General features: G+C 46.9%; 1 protein-coding gene across 2 annotated transcripts in view; it reads right to left on the reverse strand.

Annotated features, from left to right (window-relative positions):
* The window catches only part of CES5A (carboxylesterase 5A), a 32,319-nt gene extending 11,674 nt beyond the window's left edge, over nucleotides 1-20,645 (reverse strand). For both annotated transcript variants that reach the window (XM_070500388.1, XM_014827385.3), the window contains exons 1-10: nucleotides 20,573-20,645; nucleotides 19,272-19,476; nucleotides 17,118-17,256; nucleotides 15,542-15,675; nucleotides 12,269-12,422; nucleotides 10,683-10,787; nucleotides 8,743-8,847; nucleotides 7,266-7,406; nucleotides 4,518-4,586; nucleotides 2,022-2,169 (exon numbers count right to left, since the gene is read on the reverse strand). In XM_070500388.1, coding sequence (XP_070356489.1) covers nucleotides 2,022-2,169; nucleotides 4,518-4,586; nucleotides 7,266-7,406; nucleotides 8,743-8,847; nucleotides 10,683-10,787; nucleotides 12,269-12,422; nucleotides 15,542-15,675; nucleotides 17,118-17,256; nucleotides 19,272-19,476; nucleotides 20,573-20,645 — 1,273 coding nt within the window. The remainder of the gene's footprint in view (nucleotides 1-2,021; nucleotides 2,170-4,517; nucleotides 4,587-7,265; nucleotides 7,407-8,742; nucleotides 8,848-10,682; nucleotides 10,788-12,268; nucleotides 12,423-15,541; nucleotides 15,676-17,117; nucleotides 17,257-19,271; nucleotides 19,477-20,572) is intronic.
* Between the last annotated feature and the right edge of the window lie 3,355 nt (nucleotides 20,646-24,000).

Below are 24,000 nucleotides of genomic sequence, written 5' to 3' on the forward strand. Positions count from 1 at the left end.
TCAGCCAAATGTGAGAGCTTAGAGCCTTCTCTGGCCTTTTCTGAGCATGCTCCCCACTCTGGACATGCACATGGCCTTCTAGAATCCCAGGAATATAAGTGAGCTTTTCAAGCCTTTATTCCCCAAAGCATCTTGTTGCCCAGACTTTCCTCTTAAGCTTTGTCTATTGTTTGCTCCAGCTGTTATCCCTTGCCCTTAGTGGCAGCAGTAAATGCACTTAACTTTAAATGTTTATAAAAAATGCCCTCCAGGTAGCTACCTCAGCCTTAAGAGTGTTCTGAGTTAGGTGAAATAAAAGCAAGCCCTTTGAGCTTAGTTCAGGGTGCCATCAGACAAGACAAAACAAACAACCACAATTCTTTGAGAATAAGGTCCATGCTTCTCCCTCCAGTACTAGGAATCTATACTATAAATGCAGGCTGTCTACAAGGCCACTGCCTAGCTGGATAGCAGGAGATGGTGCGGAGTAAATTAAAATGACACAAAGCTCTCTTGCTGAAACTCTAAAGCTTATGTCTTGATGAAGTGTTCACTTGCTTGCTGTAAACCCTTGATTTGTTTCCAGAGTTTTGCTAAAGTTGATTCTGACAGTCTTTGCCATTTTATTCACTGCTTTTGTAGCGGGACAGGCTGTGGGAGTTCCCTACTCCAGCATTTTTGCTGATACTGTCAACAATCAGTGTCTTTTGACAAGCAAAAATGTTAATTTTGCTTAAGTACAATTTTATCCTTTACATTTGGATCGATCATTCATCTCAAACTAATTTTTGCATATGGTGTGAGTTAGGGTGGTTGAGATTCACTTTTTCTACACAGATATCTAGCTATTCCAGCTCCAACTGTTGAACAGAATTTCTTTTCTCTACTGAATTACCTCAGCACCTTTGTTGAAAATTGGTTAACTGTCTATTTTCTGGACTCTTCACTCTGTTTTGTATTTGCTACCCTTCAGCCAATACCAGACTTTCCTAATTACTGTAGCTCAAAGATAAGTCTTGAAATCAGGTGTCTTGTCAGTCTTCCAACTTTGTTATTTTGTTTCAAGATTATTTTGGCTATCTTTTAATTTCCATATAAATTTTTATAATTAGCTTATTCACTTCTCCAAAACCACTGCTGAGATTTTGGTTGAGATTTGGATTGTATAGAGTCTGGAAATCAGTTTGTCCACTTTCTCTTGAATCCATTTTAGTCAGGCTTTTACCTCCATCACTCCATCATGATAGGTCCTGTCAAGGTCATCAGTGATCTCCATGTTGCCAAATTTAAGAGTCGATTATTACCTGTCACCTTAACAGACCTTATAATACAGGATCCTCCCACAGCACCCTGTCACTGCTATCCCCTACTTTGCTATATTTTACACTACAGCACTTATTACCATCTAACAAGTATGCATTCTATATTTACTTGTTTCTTTGTTATCAGTCTTCCTGATTAGAATATGAGTCTCACAGTGGCCGAGTCTTTGCTTTGTTCACTGCTGTGTCTTCTGGGCCTAGAATAGGGCCAGGCACACAGTAGGCCTATGATAAATATTTGTGGAAAGGAATATAGAAGAAAGAAAGGATGGAAGGAGGAAAGAGACAGAGACAGAGAGACAGAGGGTGAAAGAAGGAAGGGAGGGAGGGAGGAAGGCTGGGTTTGTGCCCTCACAAGTAATATTCTCTTTCTGATTGCTCCACTACTCCTTAAAGATAAGAAGTTTGGGAAGACCCTTCCAAAGAAAAAGGAATGTGGGGGCAGGCCCCAGAAAATTACGGGGAGGTGGGAATTTTCTACGTGGTCTTGAAGAAGGGGAAGGAACAGAAACAACAAGAACTGATCAACATTCGTGAACACTGTAAGGCAGGGAATTACAAAGGTCGGCATGCAGGGTTCTATCCCAGACACCCTTGGGACCTCCCTCTCAGTGAGAGAGCCGAAGGGCGGAGCAGGCAGCTGGTCAGCAGGCAATGAGGATCCCTCCAGCCACCAGCCTTGCTGGGCTGTGGTCCTGCAGGGGGTGTTCAGAGACTCACCTCTGTGATATTGAGCTGTGACCAGCGCAGGGACCACAAAAAATACATCTCCAAGCAGGTCCAGAAAACTATTTCGTATTTCAAACAGGGAGTGCTTGTTGTAGAAGTATTCATTAGCCACAAGGTGTAAATGCTGGACAGGGACATGCTGTAAAACAATCATGGTCACATGAGATCTAGGTCAGCACCAACAGCCAAAACATTAAACATTTGCTGTGCAGGGGTGACTCCACATGCTTTGTATGCATTGCCTCATTGAATCCACACAGTGATCCTATAATGCAAGTATTAAAATTAGCCCACATCACAGACAGGGGAACTGAGGCTTAGGCAGATTAAGCACTTTGTCTAAACTGCTAGAACCACGATTCTTTCATTAGTCTGTTTGCATCCAAATTCCATGCTCCTAATCACAGTATGCACGCCTCTCTGAAATGTATCAGAAATAACCACCCCTGGCCAGAGCTGGCTGTATTATTAGTAGGGCCCAGTGCAACATGAAAATATGGGGGCCCCTGTTCAAAAATTCTAAGAATTTCAAGATGGTGACAACAGAACATTTAACCAAGTGTATGACCCTTCTCAGCGCGAGGTCCTTGTGACTACACAGGTCATACATCCATGAAGACAGCCCTGCTCCTGGTATCAGCACTGCCTCCAGGCCTTTGCTATTTGGCCCAGGCTAATTGGTCTTTTGGAGTTCCCTCATCTATAAAAAATGAGTTGTTCAGAGGATTACATGAGAAGCAAGGAGAAAAGCATGCTGCCTGTCAGAGAGAAGGTATTCAGTCCTGTCAGTTCCCCCTGAGACCCATTGTCAAGACCTGTAACAGGACATTCCATGCTTTCTTTGATTTGGCACCAGGCTGCCTCCCAGTCTTCAATCCCTCAACTTGCCGTAAGCACTAATGTCAGAGTGTGAAGGGTAAACTTCACGAAGATTCAGAGTCTGCCACTTTGGTGATATTTTTAGGGGTCTGGTACTCTGCAGAGTGCTGGAACAAGTTATTACACCATACCCCTAACACTAAGACAGGCGCATGGTCTGTTGTTTGTTTCTTTGGAATTTGGAAGAAGCATCTACCACATCAGGGGGCGCTTGCTTGGACTCATTCATTGGGTCCTCCAAAGGCTGAGTGTTTGAAATCAGATCAGAGCAAGGGAGGGCTCTGCAGCAGGTCCAGGCTGTGGTGCAAGTGCCCCTCACATGGACCATATGAACAGCAGACCGCTCAGTGCTTGAGATATCCAAGGTGAGTACAGATGCTGTGTGGAGCCTCTGGCGAGCGCCAACAAGACAGTCACAGTGCGGAACCCCGGAATTCTGGAACAAGGCTATGCCTTCTGCATCAGAGAACTACTTACCATTTGAAAAACAGCTCCTGCCATGCTACTAGGCCCTAGGAGAGACTGCACACTCTTCTGGTCCTCCTGCACCTGCACACTCTACTTCCCACCCGTGGAACCTGGCTCAAGATACCTTCTCCTCTTGAAATGTCCTCCTGCTCAAATGTCCCCCTTCCCTAAGACCCAGGTCAATGACCACCTCCTCTGTATGGCCATATCCAATCAAGCCTGAGAGATTCCACTGTCTGATTTGTATTTTAAATATCTCTCAAATCTTTGTCTCAATTCTCATCACCAGATAGCCAAGATGGCCTAGGACATTCCTCTGCTCAGGTTTGTATAGCACTTTACTGAAGGGTCTTGTCATGTCCATCCACCCCATCAGTCTACAAGTTTCTCAAGTGCAGGAAGAGTGTCTGCTTATCACTGCTCTCCAGTCCCTGGAGAAGTGGTGGGGCATGTGGACTCTCAATAAACATTTGTTCAGTGAGTAAATGAATGAAACAAACCTGGCACGGAGTACACACTGAATAAACGTGTATGGCAAGAAGAAAGGAAGAGAGGAAATTAATCCATCTCTACATCATAGCGTCTAGGATATATTTGTCCAGGGAATGAATGAACAAATGATTTAGTAAGGGTGCTCGGTGTTGCTAGAACCTAGCACAGTGCCTGGCTGGTATGTAGTAAATACAGTCCCTAGTCCCAGGTGCGTTTCAGAATTCAGAACTTTTCAGATTGTAGGCAGGCAATTCAGTATATATGCTGCCTATTATGTAACAGGCTCACTAGGTGGGGAGGGGCCAGGCCAGCACTCCAGCCCCCACCTTATTGTGTCCTCAGAGAAACGTATGAATAGTGGGATAAATAAAGTGAATGAAAGTGTGGGAACAATAAAGACTAACGGCTACGTATCAGCCTAGTTCAAGTCTAGCTGCTGCATGGGTTACAAAAAGTCTTTGGATTTTCAGGACTCTTTGGTTTTTGAGATTGTGGGTAGGGGATTGCTGAATTCTACTTAGCAGAGATCTACTGAACGAATGAATGAGGAATGTCGCTGCCCCCACCCCCTATTCCTGAGCAAGACCCAGGGAGGTTTGTTAAATGAATGGAGAGTCCAAGGTCACGTAGTCGCCCAAGGTCACTTACCAGGATTGTGTGTATCAAGCGCAGGGCGAGAGACTTGTTGGAGTCCCCAAGGATCTCAGGAAACTCCTTCTGTGGATAGAAGCAGGGTGTCCTCTGTGAGTACATCAGGTCACCAAAAGGGAAACTGGTCTCTCCAAGGGCCTAGGCATCCGCCATTCAGAGGGGACACTGGGAAGAGCAGGAACCCTCTCAGCTCCCAGGCGTCCACATGTAGGAACAGCCTCTGTGGGTTGGTCCAGCAATGAAGCTGCTGCTTCTCACATTTGATGAAAGGCAGCCATTCCCTGTCACATCTACAGTCTTGTGGGACCTGAATGGCTGCCTTGCGTAAAGGCTATATTATGGGCTGAGTTGTGTCCTCTCCTAAATTCCTATGTTGAAGGTCTAACCCCAAGGACCTCAAAATGTGACTGTATGTGGAGACAGTTAAAGAGGTGATAAAGCTAAAGTGAGGATGCTACGGTGGGCCCTACCCTAATCTGACTGATGTCCTTATAAGAGGAGGAAATTTGGACACACAAAGAGACACCAGTGATACACACACAGAGGAGAGACCATGTGAGTACTCAGGGAGAACACGGCCATGTGCAAGCCAAGGAGCAAGGCCTCAGAAGAAACCAACTCTGCTGACACCTTGAATTTGGACCTCCAGCTTCCAGAACTATGAGGAAACAAGCTTCTGTGATTTAAGCCACTCCATCTGTGGCATGTTGTCATGGCAGCCTTAGCAAACTAATACAGGCCACAACTTGGCTTCAACACCAAGTTCAAAGAGAAGCCAGAAAAATCTCAAAACTAATGGTCTGTTGTTCTCTTTCCAAACACCTTTATAATCAGGACCGCTGAGAAGCAGTTGGCAGGTGCTGCTTGGTAGGAAGTAAAAGCTACAGGTAATCATTTATGAATGACCCTCCCCTGGCCAACATTACAGCTTAAAAACATGAAGGGGTAGAAATTACTACTCACTTGTCAATGAATTTTCCTGGTATATTTTCTGCTGTAATCTTGGGGTAATGAATCACTGGGGTAGATATTTAAACATATCTGTCTCCTGGAATCTGAGGGAACCCCTAGAGTCACTCAAATAATCCACAAGTATATTTTAACTACTAGGAACCCTCTCTGTATGCTCAGGAGCTGGGGTTGGTTTGGGAGGATTTCCCAGGTCTCCATGGCCAGCAGTGGCTGTAACTGCAAGGTCCCATGGAATATCAGCAGTGATGCAGGCTCTTGAGCTGCACAGACCTGGGCACCAATTCCCATTCTGCCATTTGAATACTTCCAATATCTAACATTTACTGAGCACTTACTATACATCAGGCTATTTGATGTGTACCTGTGAGGCGAGTAGTAAAATTAGCCCTGTTTCTCAGATGAGGCAACTCCATTCAGAGAGGTTAGGCAGCTCACTTAAGGCCACACAGCAGGTAAACAGAGAACCCAGCACTTACAGGCAGAGCCTAACTGCATTTATATACCGTCTCCTCACTGGCTGGGAGACTTAGGAAAGTCATGCTAGCCTGTCTGAAGCTCAGTTTCTTTAGCTGGAAAATGGGATGATAATGCCTGTTTGGTCATAGTGGTTATGTTGGTGGTGGTCATCATCAGTAGTAACTGCCTTCTTCCTAAAACAGACCCAGATGACATTGAAAGGCCTCACTTTCGTCACAGTCTGTGAATCAGTTTCCTCATTTACAACAGAAGGAGAGAAATCTCCATCGCCGCTCACCCTAAAACATTGCTCTGTAGGCAAATTAATAATGGAAGACAAGTCTCACAGTCCAGCGAACTCAGGGCTCTGATTCTAGATGGCCACCAACTGCTCTCATCACTTCTATTTCACCAACTGCTCTCATCACTTCTATTTCATAGCCTCATTTCCCCAGCTTAAAAGGAGGAGGTCGGTCTACATAAATGAGCTTTGACAGTATTATGAATTTGAGCACTCCACTCATCTGAGGACAGATGAAAAATTTATTGCAAATGGGGAGGGTCTTCTCAGACCGCAGGGGCAAGAAATCATGGCTCCTTCTCTGTGTTAAGACTTCACGCAAAGGATTCCTCCTCAGAGAAGGCTTTCCCGACCACCCCTTCTCTTTCCTAAAGAAGCCTTCTCTGCAGTATACGTCCTTCCTGGCATTTGTCACTCTCAGAAACCTGGTATCTCATTTGTCTATCACCACCAGCATGTGAGCTTGCAGAGAGCTGTAACCCTGTGACTTGTTCACTGTTGACTGCACAGTTTTTAAGAGCGTGTAGTGCTTATAGGAAATGCCCGGTTCATACTTGTTGAATGAATACAAGGAGCCAATAATTTTGCAACTTGTACAAACTTAGAGAGCATCCTTGGAAGTCAGATGCCAGAACTGAGGCTGGACACGAGTGTGTAAGGCCCTGAAGTTGTCCAAACCTTTATGAATTTCATTTTTGAAGTAGTAACTGTGCTTATTTGAAACAATCATATGTAATGTTTTGAACAAAGCTCAAATGGACCCCATCCTCTCTTAGTTGGTTATAGCGTTGTTTCTATTGCCATAAACCTGTACAAGGATCAGGGCGGACACTTGCTGTGGCTGCCCCAATCCTCAGTTACCCTCCTTCCGACACAGGAAATACGACCACAGTGTATTTGGCTGATGGGCTCCAGCCCTCATGTGCTTGGTGTCATCTATGGGAATACCAAGCTGTGGAAGCAAATGGCTGCCTCTCTGCTGAGGTCACAACAGGAGGCACAACCAGAATTCTTACCATGGGCAGCAGGAAGCCACACTCGTGGTTATTGACGCCGATGATAGAAGGGATTGGATTAAATGTTTTTTTAGTCAATAGGTCTACAGGCTCTTCAGGAAAGACAAAACCATCAACCACTCGAGTGAAAGCCTTGGTTTTCTGAAATAAGGAAGAAGAGAAAAGTGGGCAGCTGTTTCTGTTCACAAAATCTGCTGTCCCAAAACCCTAGCCAAGCTGAGCCAACCCTCTCTAAAAAATGCATTAAGAAAAGAAAAATAAGCTACTCTTGGCCTATCCCAACATATCAGTGCTACCTGGCCAGCTCTGCCACTTATCTGGACAAAGGGGCTCGACTTTTCTGTGCCTTGCTTCCTCATCTGCTAGATGAGGATAATAATAGTATCTACTGAGAAAAACAATAGCCTCACACAATTGTCCTCATAGTGTGGCTCCTGGACCAGCAGCATCAGCCTCCCTTGGGAAGTTGTTAGAAATGCAAATTCTCAGGCCTCACTCCAAGCCCATTGAATATGAAACTCTGGGGGTACAGCCCAGAAAACTTGTTTTAACAAGCTCTCCAAGTGAGTCTGATGCATGCTCAAGTGTGGAACCACTGACCAAAAGCAACAGGCAGAGTGGTGAGGGGAAGCAATGGCCAGGGTCATGGAGATTGGCATAAGCATCTTCCTGAGATGTCTTCCTCAGCTCTGTGCTTTGGATCTGACTGGATATTTCTCGGGTCTCAGGAAGCAACACCTGGCTCTAATCATGGTTTTTTAGGTTTCTATTTTGAGAGTGGTAGAAGGGAGCACATAAAAGAGCTTTCACAGTACACTGGGTCAAGGACTTATCATCCATTTTCCAGACTCCAGTGCAGCTCACTGCAGATCCTCAATCCATGCCAAGTCACTACTGAACAAACGTTGGAATCTGACAGATGTTGACCTCACTCTCTCAAGGACTAACAGAGGCTCTTGAGATTGGAACAGACATAAATGTTCATCCATCCAATGAATCATCCAGTGATTGAAACTTGTCAGTGCTCATCTAGACCCAGCTTGCATACCTACAGAGGTGGGGATCTCATGCCTTCTAAAGGAGCTTTTTCAGACAACTGAGTTTTTAGAAAGTTCTTGGTTACACCAAGCCAAAATGGCTCCCTAACAGAATTTCCACTTCTAGATCTTGACTTTAGCTTCTGGCAGCATGGGGAACAAGTGTGGTCCCTCTTCCCAGTGCAAGGCCTTCAGTGACATAGAGACAACCTCATATTTTTCTGGATCTTATCCAATTTAATCAGAACTCCAGGCCCTTCAAGTTCCTTAAATTACCTGTAAGGTTTCTATATTTCACATTTTTTCTTAACAGCCATTACTGTAAACCCCAACCCCCATCTTTCCAAGCCCAAATCAAAATAAATAAAAGAGTGGTAGGATTTGTCTACGTCTCCATTCAAAGGGCAACCCTACACCCAAACTCTCCCTTCCCTCTTCACCTGGCTGATGATCAGCAACTCCTCAGAGGGTTTTGCCCTCAGACACTGAAGCAGGGCCACGGAGTCTGATGAATTGCAACCACAGATATCCGCAACCACCTGCAACTATTTCCAGAGAAGGACCAGGTCAGAACACAGTACTGAAAACCTCTAGGAAATTGAAAGTTGGAAAGAGACCTCAATCCAGCCACAGGCGGATCTTTCATCTATGAAGTCCAGCCTGCTGCACATCCCCACCCCATGTGCCCATAATTGACTGTACACATTGAGGACCAGTTGGCACTGCATCACCCTTACTCTCTTACCTGACCCTCCTTGCCATCTTTAGCAATCTCCAGAGCTGGGGGAGGTGGTTTGTCAGTCTGTGGCCATGGAATGGAGTCACGATTCTTGGTCACAAAGACACCAGTCCTGTGGTGTTGGCTTCACTGGCACTAGGTCCCACAGAGCCCAGAAGCCCGACTCTGGGGGACTAAATGGAGCCAGGAGCCCAAAGAGTGAGGAACAGCTTTGCAAGCTCCTCCGTTGTCATTTGAGGCATGACTCCAGCCTCAGTCTCAGCTTAGCTCTGCTCAAACCTCACCCCCACCCACCTGGAATGCCCTGAACATTTTTTTTTTCTGCTCTACACCAATTCCACTCATTCTTTAAGGCTCAATCCCACCTACTCAAAGATGTCCTTTCAGATCCCTTCAGCCTCCATGAACCCCTTCCTCCTCTAATCTCCTGTCACCCCAAGGATCTCCACCTTCTCTACCTAGCCCTTTGCTAAACACCTTCTTTCCCTGTCACTGGACTTTCCACATATGTAGAACTTGTCCCTTGAATGAGGTGGTTTTTGCTCTTCCGGGAGTCATAGATGCTCTGAGAATCCAATGAAAGCTAAAGACCCTCTCCCTGGGAAAATGCACAAACATATAGAGTCTGCATACAATTGTAGAAGTTAAGGGACCACCTCCAAAACATATCCATGGGTTCCAGGTTAGAGTATAGTCTTCTCAAGTTAGTTTATGCCTTCTCTACTAATAAGCCACAGGTCTTAACATATAGCCAGGAAAACGATGGGCACTCAATGTGTGGGTGGCGAATGAATAAATATACACACAAACTGAAAGTAGCTTGATATATCATGTAACCAAAGTCAATATTCCCTGTGTAGTGAGGGTATTTTTGCAGTATTATAACTCTGTTTCTACTCTCAGTGTACACTGTTATTTTCTATAAGGTGTTTAAGAAAATATACCACTAAAATGAATAATACCCAGTAGATGAATCCACAGCCCAGTGCTTAATTAACATTCTTTAAATGAATCAGTTCATTTGTTAACTCATTCATTCAGCAAACATTCACAGCCGCCTAATATACATCAGGCATTATCCTGGGATGTGAAAGATATAGACGATTTGCTCTCCAGGTCCTCACCAGCTGGTAGAGCACTAAGACGAGATGACAAATGACAAATATCTGGGGCATATGCCTCACCTCCCCCTCACGGTCTCATACCAGACAGCATTAATCAGTCACAGTGTTTTTTCCCACTGACCTGCAAACAGCCTCAGAATAGTTCTTAACATAACACTCTAGGTGGTGTATGGTAGGTACAGAAGAGCAATATATGATACAGGGAACTGAGTTATATATCACAGGCAAAGAATAATGAATAAGATGTAAGAACTGCCTCGCACACTTACTCATGCATACATAGAAACACACACATGCACACACACAATCATGCACACCAGCGGTAGTGCATTGTGTACCTCAACCCATTTCCTTTTGAACCAGACCTCCCATGGAGCAACAAGGTTCACCTTGGGCCAGCATCAGGTCTCCTGGCTATGGTTAGCAAGGACAGCCAAGCACACGGTCTGTGGACACCTGACCACATTCTCTCCTGATCAAGGAGAGGAACTTAGAGAGGTGTTAACAGTATACCTACAGCCTCATTTCTCTCATCATCAGAGGCCTTCAGGTAAGGGATGACGGCCACCCCACTCTCCATGATGGCTTTGTGGAATAAGCCATTGGCCATGGGGGACAGAATCTGGAGAGAGAACATAGGAGACCAAAGAAGTTATCCAGGGGGCTGCCCACACATCACACACCACCCATCCCTTCTTGAAAGACACCTTCCCAGGAAGTCTTCTTAAGAGTACTAACCTTAGAGGGGGAAAAGTCCTGGTTTGGGGGTTCAAGGACTAGCTGTGAAGGTTTGGGCAAGATATTTAACCTATACAAGCCCCAGGTTCCTCATGAACTTTGAGGTCAAACATTCTGGCATGTGAGTGCTAGCTCCTTCACTCCCCAGCTGGGCAACATCAGCCAAGCTGCTTAATACTTCTAAGCATCAACTTAGTCCCTTATAAAAGTGGAGTAAAAATTATGCCCATGTCACAAAATTGTTGTGAGGCGTGAGAGAAGTAATGAATATAGAAGGCTTTGCATAGTGCCGCTCAAATAGTGAGTGCTCATGAAATGGTGGCTGTTATCATGTATGTGAAGTCGAGTTAATACAATCCACCTTAGAAGGTTATTTTGAAGATATAGAAATACCTTGTACATTGTCAAGGGTTGTACAGCAGAAGCTCTATGAACCCATCTCCGTGTAACTGACTTCTGTGATTAACATACTAAATGACGCCCAGGAAATACTGACCATTCAGAGCCAGTGGGCCATTTTCTGGCACCTCTGCCCATTTCTATTCCCACCAAGTTCTTGCCAACGGGCCAGTGTGTTTCCTTCCAAACCTATTTTGTCAGTTACATTTGCTATTATAATTACATAATCAATGAAATATGATGGGAACCAATGAAGTGTGCATGTAAAAAGAAAACAAAATTGTGTTTTGGGGGGAAAAAAACCTTGATAAAGTCAGGTAGCTAAAAAATACTGCTGTCAAATTAGATGTGAACAAGAAAAGAATGAAATATGTGGAGGGACAAAGCTCCCTCAGTGCACTGTATTCACAGACCACTCTGCAGGCATCTTTAAGTTTGCGCTCGCTGTAAACACACTGCAACTACAATTTGAGGGCAGTGAACTCTGCAGTGGTTTATGCAAGAAAGCCCACGTTGGCCCTCAAGTCAGCAGATCGACTCTGGAAAGATAAGGCACTGTATCAAACCAACGGAGGAGAAATGTACATTTTATGTTTGGGTTAAAATAAGAAGTTTATATGCATCCTTTGTTATTTTATGCTTTAGCTGAGCTTTTCTATTAAACAAGTAACTACTAGTCCTGGTAATTGGATACCAGGCTTTCAATTCCACAAAAATAAGGGATTTTTCCTCAAATTATCACTCACTGTGTGACCTTGGGCAATTCATTTCAACTCTCCGGATGACAGCTCTTGTCCTCGAAATGAGCCTGGGCCCCTAACTCGTGAGGCACTTGTGAGGGTCAAGGGAGACAATGTGTATAAAAGTATTTGTTCAACATGAAGCACCAACCAACCGCGAGTGATCATCATCCTCATTTTTTAACCTCCCCCACCAAGGTTCCTTCAAGTCCCAAAGAGAACTCACAAGGCTGGACACGCTTATGGCTCCTGCTGACTCCCCAAAGATGGTCACAGAGCCTGGGTCCCCACCAAAGAATTCGATATTCTCCTGGACCCAGTGCAGCGCGGCCATCTGGTCCATGAAGGCCCAGTTCCCCAGAGCGTGCTGGTTCCCTGTGCTGGGAGACAGAGTGAGAATGCTCAGTTGACCACGTGCTTCCTGCGGCCCAGGGAGTTGGTGGTGGAGGCTGCAGGCTGGTGTCAGGGCATTCCCACTCCCACTGGGGAGGGGCTGAGAGTGGAGGCCTGGGAAGCTGGGAAAACTGGGCTTAGTTCTCACCCTCTGCTGGGATTTCGGTTTCTTTGAGAATCTGATGAAAGCTGCACACCCCAGAAAAAATGCACACACAATCTTGTCTGTGCATTTTCAGGGTATTCTTAGGCTCCCCTGAATCCGTAGATTCCAGAAAAGTCTTTCTCCTGAGAGTTGGTCTGCACCAGGGAGTAAGACCTCCCTGGGTAGAGAGTTTCCAATGAATGACTAAATGAATAACAATGATAATAACTGCAGCGTGGCAGCAATGTGCATGACACTGTCCTAAGGGCTTTACAGCTGATGCTCCTATAATCTGCCCCAACCTGAGAGGTCGATGGTGCTAGGTTTTTTCCTTTGCCTCTCTGGTGCCCTTTTCTCCACCTTTCTCTGCCCTGCTTCCAAATGGCTGGGCTCCACGAACTACATCACCCATGCCTCCAGCAGTGTGCGGTCAGCAGGAGACAACGCCAGGGGCTTCAGGGTGAGATATCCAGAGACTAGGAAGTTTATTCTACTCCATGCCCCCTCTCTGCTTGGAAGTGGTCTGGGCAGGGGCTGCATGTCTCCAGGGCTGCAGTTCACGCCACCCACGTCAATGAAATCTGCGAGCATGCCCTAAGGTTACTGACAGATACACACAATCTCCTTCTTACAGACAGGACATCGAGGCACAGAGAGGTGAATCCCTTGCCCAGGGTCTAGAAAGTTGCAGATTTGGGATTCAAACCCAATGTGTCTGGCCCCAGAGTCCACGCTCCTACCCATGCCCCTGTGCCCCTACAGAATAGCATGTTTCCCAGGATGGGTGAGCAATTAATGGGGAAACAAGGGAAAATACGATAGAATCAAAGAAATGCCTAGACCAAAACATCCACGTGGTACACACCACATATGTGAGTAATCTCGGGATCTATTCTATGCCCCTCCATTCTCCAGCCTTCCCACTGCTCCTCCCCTTGGGTCCCTTTGTCTATCCATGACCCCTGGGCTGGTTCTAACTCTGCCGTCTCTTTCCCACAACCCCCACATCTGCAGGAGCCAAGCCCTGTCAATTTTACCTCCAATCCATTGTGGCTCCCACATAAGTCCCCATTGTGCCATTTCTATTTATCCTGATTCATAAACTGGTCACTTATGATCTGGATGACCTTGGGCCATTCACTTAACCTGCTTTGCTTCAATGTTTCCATGTCTAAAATGGGGCTAATAATGGTGCCTGCTTGGCACAGTTGTCTTTAAGAGTGACAATGCAAGCCCATGTATGTACGTGTTAGCCATCACTCTAATTATTCAGCCACCCTGCCTCACTCCATGGCCTCTATCAATACTATGCAGTAGCCTCTCCATCAGCAACCCGGGCACTCCTAGCCCAGCCTGCACTCTGCTCTGGAATGACCTTCTTGCTATCCTGCTCTCTAGGGCACTCCTGGGTCCCTCACTCTTTATTGGAGAAAGCCCAGCCTCCGTGCACAGCCCGGCATTCAAGGCCTTTCCCAATCATGCCCATCCTTGCCTTTCCACCTCCATCTCCTGCTGATCCTCATCTACCTGCCTACTAGAACCCAGATACTATAAACAATCTTTGGAAACCTTTCCGCTAAAGGAATCTCATGCAGAATCCCAACATACAGAGCAGCTAAGAATGTAATTGCTCTGGTCAGGGCACCCCTCTCAGCCCTCTTTGTCTCCACTGCAGCCCCAGAGCCACCTCCCAGAGCTACAAGCCCAGAGCACAGTTTGCAAATATTGCTCTAGGCCCACATGCTGCTGCATTCCCTGCCTGTTTCCTAGCCTTTGCTCAGGCAGCCCGTCTGCTGAGCGTGCTCTCTCCCAACCCTCCTTCCCATACCCAACCTCATCTTTAAGGTGCAATTTGAATGAAGCCTCCCTAATTCCTTCTAGCTCCCTCCTCTGTTTCTACAGCCTCACTGACTCGCACTCTCAGAGCGTTAATCATGTCCCCCCTGGCAGCAAGGGTGCTTGTGTCTCTGTGTTATCTCCCTCACCACACTTCCAGAAAGCCTCTTGAGGATAGAATTTATGCCGGATTCACTGCTCCCTTCCCCACAGTGTCTGACAGTGACCCCTCACTACTCCTCTTGGCTCATACTGCACGTTAGACAGGGCTTAGGTTCTGTTGTGTCCTAAGTAGGATAATAAAAGTGGCCAAGAGCCCCAGCTCTGTCCTGTGACCTCTGGGAAATTCTTTACCTTTCTGTGCCTCCATTTTTCTACTGACAAATGGAAATAACAACAGTATGTTTCTCATAGGATTATTCTGAAGGTGAGTTGAAACAATGCATGGCCAGTGCACAGAACTGTACCTGGCTCACAGTGAGTACTCGATACACGTCAGATATTATTGGAGGGAGGGGAGCCAATGCAATGGAGTGACCATTCTCAGGTGAGTCTTTGAGGAGCCTTGAGGTGGGGACCCATGACAGAGACTGCTAACGCACGGTTAGTAGTCTCACACACGGTTTCCTCATCTTCCTGGGCACACAGCTGAGCTGCATTTCCCATCTGCCTTGCAGTTGGGTGTGGCCATGTAACTGAGTTCTGCCAACAGTATGCGAACAGAAGTGATGAGGGCCACTTCCAGGCCGATGCAGAAAGACCTCCCTCACATGATCCTCCATGCTCTTTCTCCATCTGCTGGCCAAATGCAGAGGGTCTGGGGCCCTACAGGAGGGCAGAGCACAAGACGGAAGGAGCACGGGTCCCTGATTGATCATGTGGAAGGATGTCTATCAGTCAGCAATATTCAATTGGACTTCACTTGAGTGAGAAAGAGACTTATTATTGTTTTAAGCCACTAAGACATGGAGGTTTATCTATTATTGCTGTTGAAATCGTGTAACAAATTTGGGCCAAATTTGTTCAATGTCATTCCTCCTTAGATTGCTGGGCAGTGAATCCCCTGTGGCTGCTGCCCAGCTGCCTCTTGGGGATCCAGGGTGTCGATCATTTGGGAAGACTCACTTGAAGAAGCCAAGCATTCCCAGCCGGTACTGGGTGGTCACAACCAGCACGTCCTCGTAGGCAGCCAGGGCAGACCCATCGAAGAGGGAGGCTGAGCCACTCTCGAAGGCACCCCCAGGGAACCACACCATGACCTAAGGAGGGGAAAGGAACTCTCCAGTCAGCCCACCAGACACCCACATCCCCTCCCCATGCATGTTTGGACCTTCTTTCTTTAGGGAAGTATAAATGTCTCACTTTCCTTCCTAAACAGTATCAGAGGTTTTGTCTTTCGAAGAAGTCTCAGGACTAAGCATGTGAACTCTGGCATCTGAGTACCTGGGTTTGATTCCCAGCTCTGCCCCTGACTAGCTGTGTGACCTTGGGCAGATTACTTACCTCTCTGAGGCTTGTTTTCTCATGTGTAAGATGCGAAAGATGAAAGTATCTCATTTATCAGGTTATCATGAGGTTTAAAAAAGATTCTGCTTCTAAAGTTCATAGAACAATGTGGGCACATTTCAAGTGCTCAGAAAGTGTTAACTAAATATCATTGAACTTGTGATGCACAGGAAGATAGAAATTGTTGTAAGCCACATATGAGAGCAAAAGCAGCTTAAGCCGTTTTAATCTGAGGCTTTTTCCTACCTACAGACAGAAGAGAAAAGAGGAGAGAGAAAAAGGGAAGAGATGTGAGGAAATCTTACAGTACGAATTAGAAAAGTTGGAGCCAGGGAATATAAAACATTACTCAAATGGTATTATCACTACTTATATATTAATAATAAATCCCTTCCGTTCTCTTTATAAAGGTCATGTTAGGGACCACAGCACTTGGGGCAGGAAAAGAGAAGAAAGTCACTGAGAAGAAAGGAGAACTGGACGCAGCATTAGCTTTGGCACCAGGATCTGCCACTTGCTGTGTGTACAACATGCCGCAAGTCGCTATGCCCTCCCTGTCATTGTCGTCCTCTGCAGACGGGTCCAATAATCCTCACCCTCTGGTTCGTTATGGGGGTTAGATGAGATGGTGCACAGTGCCTGGCATGCAGTCTGTGCTCAATAGATGTTGCTGTTACAACACAATAGAGCGAGTCTCCCATCGCAGTGGCGTGGAGAGAGAGGACGACGGGGGTGTGCTTAAAACTAGATGGTGGACTGTACCTTTCCCAATCACTTACACAGGGATCTTTTACATTCTTACACGAAATACTTCACATTATTATCTGTCTTCATTGTAAACAGAAAAATTGGAGAATGTAATTAGCCTCTTTAAAAAATGATTTTCCAAACAAAAAAAATCGAAGTCCTCCAGGCAGTGTTTTCTCTAAATGTTTCCAGACCCTCAACAGAGGGGAAAACAAAACAAAGTAAAAATCAAAGGTCAAGTCACTGCTGATAAAGAAGCAATCAGAAAAGAAGAGGAAGTGAATCTGTCATCAGAACGGCTCTTTAAGAAAGTTATTGGCATGTCAAGTGATTCCATTTCCCTTTTACCCAACAGGGCTCCATCCCATTGGAGACACCCAGCCGCTCGGCCCGGATCCCAGGCCGAGAACCTGCTAGCTGGAGCCCCAAGCACGGTAGGGGGCCTTACAGGGAGCTTGGAGCCCGTGTCCGCGTGGGCCGGCGCGTAGATGTTGAGGTACAGGCAGTCTTCCGACACGTGGAATTTGGGGTAACGCACCCTGAGAATGTGTTGATCCAAGAGCAGCCACTCTGTGTTCTGGAGGCACCTTAGAAGAGGGTAGGAGAAGCCCGGGAGTTGCTGTCAGCAGAGCTGCTCAGGAGGGGCCAGTTCTTGCGATGGGAGGGGGGCCTGGCGGTCTCCAGTGCCTGAGCAGAAGAGGCACACGGGAGCTACTGGCACAAAGTCTAAGGATACCCCACTCCACCCCGTGGTGGCACAAACCGACCAACAAACTCTAACTCTGTTTTATCAAGTTCCCAGGTAGGAAAGCACATTGTGCAGAACAATTGTACCATTAGCTCCAGCATCCACCCATGCCTACATCCACCACCACCATCCAGACACACACACGCAGACTCGAGCTGGCTCGTGATTCCTCAAACTGTAGAGGGCAAGATGCTGGTCACGTCTAAAGGGCTTTGCTCTGGCATCTCCCTCTTCTGCCCCCAGAGGAACAAAAGAACATTTCCAGGCCTCTCCACCAGGAACCAGCTGAGGTAGGCGGGCAGGGGACTCGTGCATTCAGGCCTTTGTTCAAGTGGTCCCTCTGCCCAGACCGCTCTCTTCCCACATCTGCTTGCTCATATCCTTCCCTTTCTTTCAGATTCGGTCCAAGTGCCACCTCCTCTAAGAAGCCTTCGGAGATTTCTCTGGTTAGACCATGGCTCTTCTTTGGAAATACCCACATATTTTGTGTTCTTTCCTAGAACTTCTAGGCTTGTGTATGAGCATTATCATCTTCCGCAACTCAACTACAAGCAGCTTAAAGCCTAGGACTCTGTATTAGTCACCTCGGTACCTCATAGCCCCTAGCACAGAGCCTGACACACATTAAGTGAGATTATATATGTGAATATCTCTACTAAGCGCTCAATTAACGTTAGTTCGTTTTTTAAATAGAATAATGTACAGATTGGGCAGCAGAAAATCATCACTGCAAATCCACTCCGACAGGTGTTTGTACCTTTTTGCCCCTTTGTATGTTGTTTATCAGAAATCAAGAGCTCATGCTTTCCACAAAGCCATCCCGAGCTCCCCTCCAGGCAGAGCTAAGGGCTTCTTCCTCGGCACCCTGCTCTGACCGCCTAATGATTGTTTTGTCATTCTATATTTTAATTGTCATTATTATGTCCACACCACCACTCTCCACCTACACGTTCTCAGCAGGTATTAGTTGAATGGATAAATGAAGGAATGAGTGAATAGATGAGTTTCAGCCTAGTGTCCTCAGTCCCTGGGCCATGTGGGGTCTTCTATGGTTTAGGGAGATTCCTGGCATCAGGGTACTCTCTCTGCCTGGGACTCCAATGCCAGGAACTGATGTGACCAACCCGAGGGCTTCACATATTCTGAACAATCAGAAGATTCTTGAGGGTTTCCACGTCTCACCTCCCACCCAGTGCACGAGGACCCTCCACAAGTCACCTGGGAACTGGCTGCCCACCGAAGCTTGAAGATTTGCAGTGACGGGGAGCTCCTTACCTCCCAGTCCTCCTGTGTCACAGAGACACGCTCATGGATTCATTCCACAGGTGTTTATGGATTTCTCACTATGAGTCAGGCCCTGCACTAGGCGCAGTGTTGACCGCTAGAGCTAAAATCCATCTAGTGCAGTTCTTCGCTCTAGAGCCCTCACCTGCCTGACCTTGGAGACTAAGCCTGGGAAAGGGGTCACACGGAAACACCTCGACAGTGCCTTCCAACCAAAAGACTCATTAAGTCCATCACAGAGGTTCCCAAACCTGACTGGTCCTCGGAATCCCTAGAGGGTTTTCAGACCACCCAGTCTCCTGGGTCCAGCTCTGGAGACTCTGACCTAGAAGCAGGGAGCTGAGCCCAGAGAAGCTGCATGCTTGGAACAATGCCTGCAGAGACTCCGCCGGCCAGCCAGCTGGGGAGCCACGCGGTGACTGAAGCACCATTCCACTGCGGCAGCCAGCCCTCCTTCTCCCATCGCATGCCCTCTCCGTTCCCATTGGGCTGTGTGACCTTTATTCCCCCTCAATTCTCTGTGCCCACTCCTAGGTCGCAGGCTACCCATGGGACCCAGCCCGGTCTTACAATTTAGGATAGGATGTGGCATCTCGGAAGTCATTCCAGGGTAACACAGGCTTCGGTTTCGCAAATCTCAGGGGTCCTAAAGGGGGTGCAGCATAGGGGACCCCGAGGAACACATTCACAGGCATGGCACTTCCAAGCACAGTGGCTTGCTTCCCTCGGATCCATCCCAGCCTGGTGCTCCTCACTGGTGCATCTGCAGCTGGCCCTGAGAGAACACAAGGGAGGAATGAGGAGCTGGCTGGGAAGAGGCTGGAATAAGCCGAACTCGGATCTCAGCCCAGAGGCTGTGCAACAGGAAGTATCTGGGGTCCTTCTCAATGAACCCATGTCCACTGCTTCCTTCAAGATTGCCTTAGAAGTCACCTGCATCAGAACACCGACCTAGTTTCTCCCAGGAGCACAGCACCAAGCCACAAAATTTTCCCCAACTAATTTGGAAGCTGTGTCCGCACAGAAGCTTTCCCTTACTGTGGGACTGATATACGCCAGGCTCTGCAGATGTACAAAATCATCTGGCCCAGAGTTTCCCACTTTGGGCCCAGACTTTCAGTCATTTTCATATTTACTATCACCATTGCTGGCGCGTATGTACATCATCTATATGACTACTGGATTTTTATTTTTCTTAAAATTACATTGAAATAAACTTTTAAAATTTTACCTAGAGGAGTCCTAAGCAATAACATCTATGGAATTGTGGTTTTCATGAGTTAGGTATATGCTTTTGAATACACATGGAAATCAATAGACGGCAATGAAAATGAAAAATTCTCCTGCAGATGTCTCCTGAAGTCAGCTCACACGCCTCCAGGTGTCTGCGGATGACACTTCTGAGACTGAGAGGGCAAGCTCCTCGGTTTCCATAGAGAATATGGAGCCCTGAGAAGTTAATTACCCAGCGATTTACTTAGCAGGACCCAGGTGTCTTAGCACTGCCTGTTCTGATGCCATTTCAATAGTGAGGATGCAGACAGCACTACAGAAACATGGGCTCCACCCCAGGCCCCTCCCCAGTGCCCAAGACCGAGGGCTCTCCAAGCCCCCCACAGGGTGCAAACAAGTCAAGGGTAAGACCAGGGTCCTCCGTGCTCTACCTGTGCCTGAGAAGGAGACTCTGTCCCTGGGGATGTCAGCAACACCAAGACAACGGTGAGGTGCCCTGAGGCTACTGCACAGCCCTCCATGGGCCCTTAGGGACTTCTGAGAAATAAGTTCATTCCTATGAGTGGAAAATCCTCCAAGGTAGGAAAGTGCCCCCACCCCACCTTCTGAAAGCCCTCCTCTCCCACTGGGAGTCTCACCCTCGGTGGCAGCTGCAAGGACCCCAACAATCCAGATCAGGGTCTTGCCTGGGTACACCCACTCCCCACTCATCTGGGTGGCCCGCCTGAACTCCCTGGTCTCCTGGACACTGCTGACCTCGGGCAGCTTCGGTCAGGGACAAGAAAGGGCTTCCTGTTAGTAGACAAATGTTGAGCAGGCAGACACAGGAGACAGGGTTGGTGAAGAATAGCATCAAACCACGATTTTCAGAGGACTTGACCAAGCAAGACTTTCCTGTTCTGATTTACATAAGAAGAAGCTGATGATTAACTCTTGAGCTGGAGAAGGATAATTTGTTAGGCTTTGGGCTCATAGGATGGTAGAAGTAAAAAGAACGTTTGGGATCAGGTATGTCAGAGACCTCAATTCAGATGCATGCAGGGGTGGAGAGGCAGCAAATAACTGTGCATGAAGCTAATCAGGAGCAACAATAGGGAGTGATGGGGACTGAGGAAAACTAGACAGCACATGCTCTGTAAAAAGGGCCAATTACTTTTCAACTCCAGTAAACATTTGGCTTGTGACAACGTAGGTACACCAAACCAGAAGTCTGCACTCTCTCTCGAGTTTTAGACGTGGCTTGAATTTTTAAAAATCACGGCGTGACCCCAATGCAGCATTTCTGCTGGCTTGAGCTGTGTCATGGGTGAAGCCTCTACAATTCTGATCTAGACCCAGGCCCTCCAGTGTAGAAATGAGGAGACAAGCGTGAAGTTACTATACGTGATTTTGTCAGAGCCTATTTTCAGCATTCTGGGTTCTCATTGCAGTGCTGGTGGGTCACAGATGATCTGGCTCAGGACCCAGAAGCAGCACCTCACTTAGGGTAAAGGGCCCAGGATGGGGCTTCCCTAACACTTGAGACTGGGCTGGTGGAGCAAGAATTATCTGGGGCACTTGAAAATGCATCCTTCTGCCTCACGCCCTGGGGACGTGAAGGCAGGAACTTAACAACATCAAAAGTGGTTTTGGGAAGCAGCAACCTAATGCACAGGAGGTTTCCCAGAGTAGTCACTTCCTGAGAAATAGGGGAAACACAAGCAGGTATTAGGTGCCTACTGGATACAGAACTCTGCACAACAAGCAGGGAAGGCCTTCCTCAAGGTCAGAGCAAAGGCATGCCTGATGTACTTTGCTCAGAGCCAGTGCTCCTTAAACCTTTGCAGCTTTGAAGTCCCCCAGTCAATACTATTTTTCTCTCCAGCTCCATTTCTCATACGCCACTGACAGCATCAGGAATTATAGAAAGAGGACTTCAGTGGAGTCTTATTTGGGGGTTTGATTCTTAATTCAGCAAAAATCACATATGGTCCAATAAGGCTTGAAAATCTCTCAGATTGTCCCTGAAACCCAGTGACCAACTGTGGACAGCAGTCTCTCTGTATGACGATGGTTGAGAACTGTGGACTGTGGCTAAGGAAGAAAGGGACTGCCTCTATCAGACGTCTGGATGGGGGGGACATGAGGCAACCATAAATCCTGGGAGGTGAGTCGGGGATGGGGTGAGAATTTCTAAAATGTTTCCAGCTTCTCTGCAGGGTTTACTCATTTAGAACATTAGGCTGACAAACATCTTAACTCCAGTTTACAGACATGTTTGTTGTTGGTAGGTTTAAAGACTTACAGCCTTAGCTGTTTAAAGACAAAGCATTTAGCTCATGTCCGGGTCATATAGTAGGTGGTCAATGGTGTTTGCGAGGCTGGACTCTAAGCCCTGCTTGCTCAGACCCACCAAACACCGTTCTTTAAAAAGCTGTCAAGGAGAAGGCAACTTGTTTTCCTGCCTTTCCAAGTGGGCCCTTCCTCTTATGGCCCCTAGGCAGCTGTATGCTCTTGCTGTGGCCTTGAGATGCTTTACAGAGACCTGGGTTCTAGCTTGATTCTTCCTCAGAATCAAGGATGGCCTTGAACAAATCCCTCCATGAAATCAGAAATAATATTAATTCTCTGTACCACTACTCATGCAACAGTTTTTAAAGTGCCTCCACATGTGCTGTCTTATTGTCGCATCTTTCCCCCCTACACACAGTCACATTCTGGATGACTTTCTTCTCCACCTTCTTACATTTTAAAGCCCAGTCAACGGCCACCTCTTCCAAGAAGCTTTCCTAGATTCTCTCGAACTTCTCAGTGCTTTGCTCTTCCAGCCCCTCCTGGTTCCACATTAGTTGTGTCCATGACTGCCTTCCTCCTTGAGAAGGTCTTTCCCACTTATGTGTCCATCTCAGCTTCTATGTATCCCGGTGTTTCCCTAAACTCAGCCATTGACCCTCTAGCTTCACAATTTATACCATTCCCACTACTGACCTGACTATCAATTTGCTTAATATTTTTCTTTAAATTGACCTTTTAAAAAGGTATTCATTATCAAAGAAATATTTATATATGTAACGCAATGGGGAGTTTTGAAAAGAGTAAACCAGTGTGCATTTCTATACCACAAAATCATTCCTCTTACCCTGGCAACCATTGTGGAGAAGTAGGAGGGCATGGTGAAGAGGACTCCAAAATAGGCACAACAGAGTAGAGAATGTAGCCTTCCTACACTGTGGATCTTGGAAAGGAGAAGGAACAGAGCAGGGAAAGCAGGGGATGGCACAAGGCACCATCAGTCCCCCTTTTAGACCTAAATCCAAAAGTGGGAGTTGTGCTAGATGGGGGAAGCTCACAGCAGCCTCAGTTCTCCAGGAGGAGGCTGCCACCGGCACACCCCGCATCTCTGAATCTGCCTGCAGCAGCCACAACAAAGTAGAGGAGTTTGGGCAAAGAGAGATCTCAGTTGATATTTCTGCTTCCCTCTGATTCTCTGTTCCTTGGAAGGGCCCCAGACATAACCTTGAAGGGAACTCAGAAGTGATTGGGAATCTGGCTGGGAACTGGATGGGGAGGAGGAAAAGGGGCCTACAGAGGTGCCTCCTGGACTTGAGAAAAAAGTGGAACAACAACCTGACCTGGGTGGAGCTGAGAGCTGGTCAGGGCTGAGGTGGAGCACCGAATCAGCAGGGGAAGACCCATGAGCTTTGACCATGAGAAGAGGACAGACCACAAGCTCGCCATGTCAGAATTCATCATCCTCTCAGGAACCCCGTGCAGAGGGAAGTTGCTCTGGAGACCACAACAACATAAGGACCTTTGCAAGTAGATCCAGGATCCCTCTACCCCTCCACTAGTGTGGACATATAAGCTTCCCCCAACTCTTGTAGACAGACACCATCATGGAGAGGAGCAGGGAGGATGGGAAGCAAATCTGAGAGGTTATTTTATTTGAAAAAGCTTATGTTACTTAAAGAGACTGTTCAAATTATTGAATAGGACTGAGTTTACCAGACTGAGCTCAATGTAATTATCTACCATTAATCAAGGGGACAAGGTGTTCTCTCTTTGATAAAAAGGGAAATTAACAAAT

This window comes from Equus asinus, chromosome 28, assembly GCF_041296235.1.
Source record: "Equus asinus isolate D_3611 breed Donkey chromosome 28, EquAss-T2T_v2, whole genome shotgun sequence".
NCBI lineage: Eukaryota > Metazoa > Chordata > Mammalia > Perissodactyla > Equidae > Equus > Equus asinus.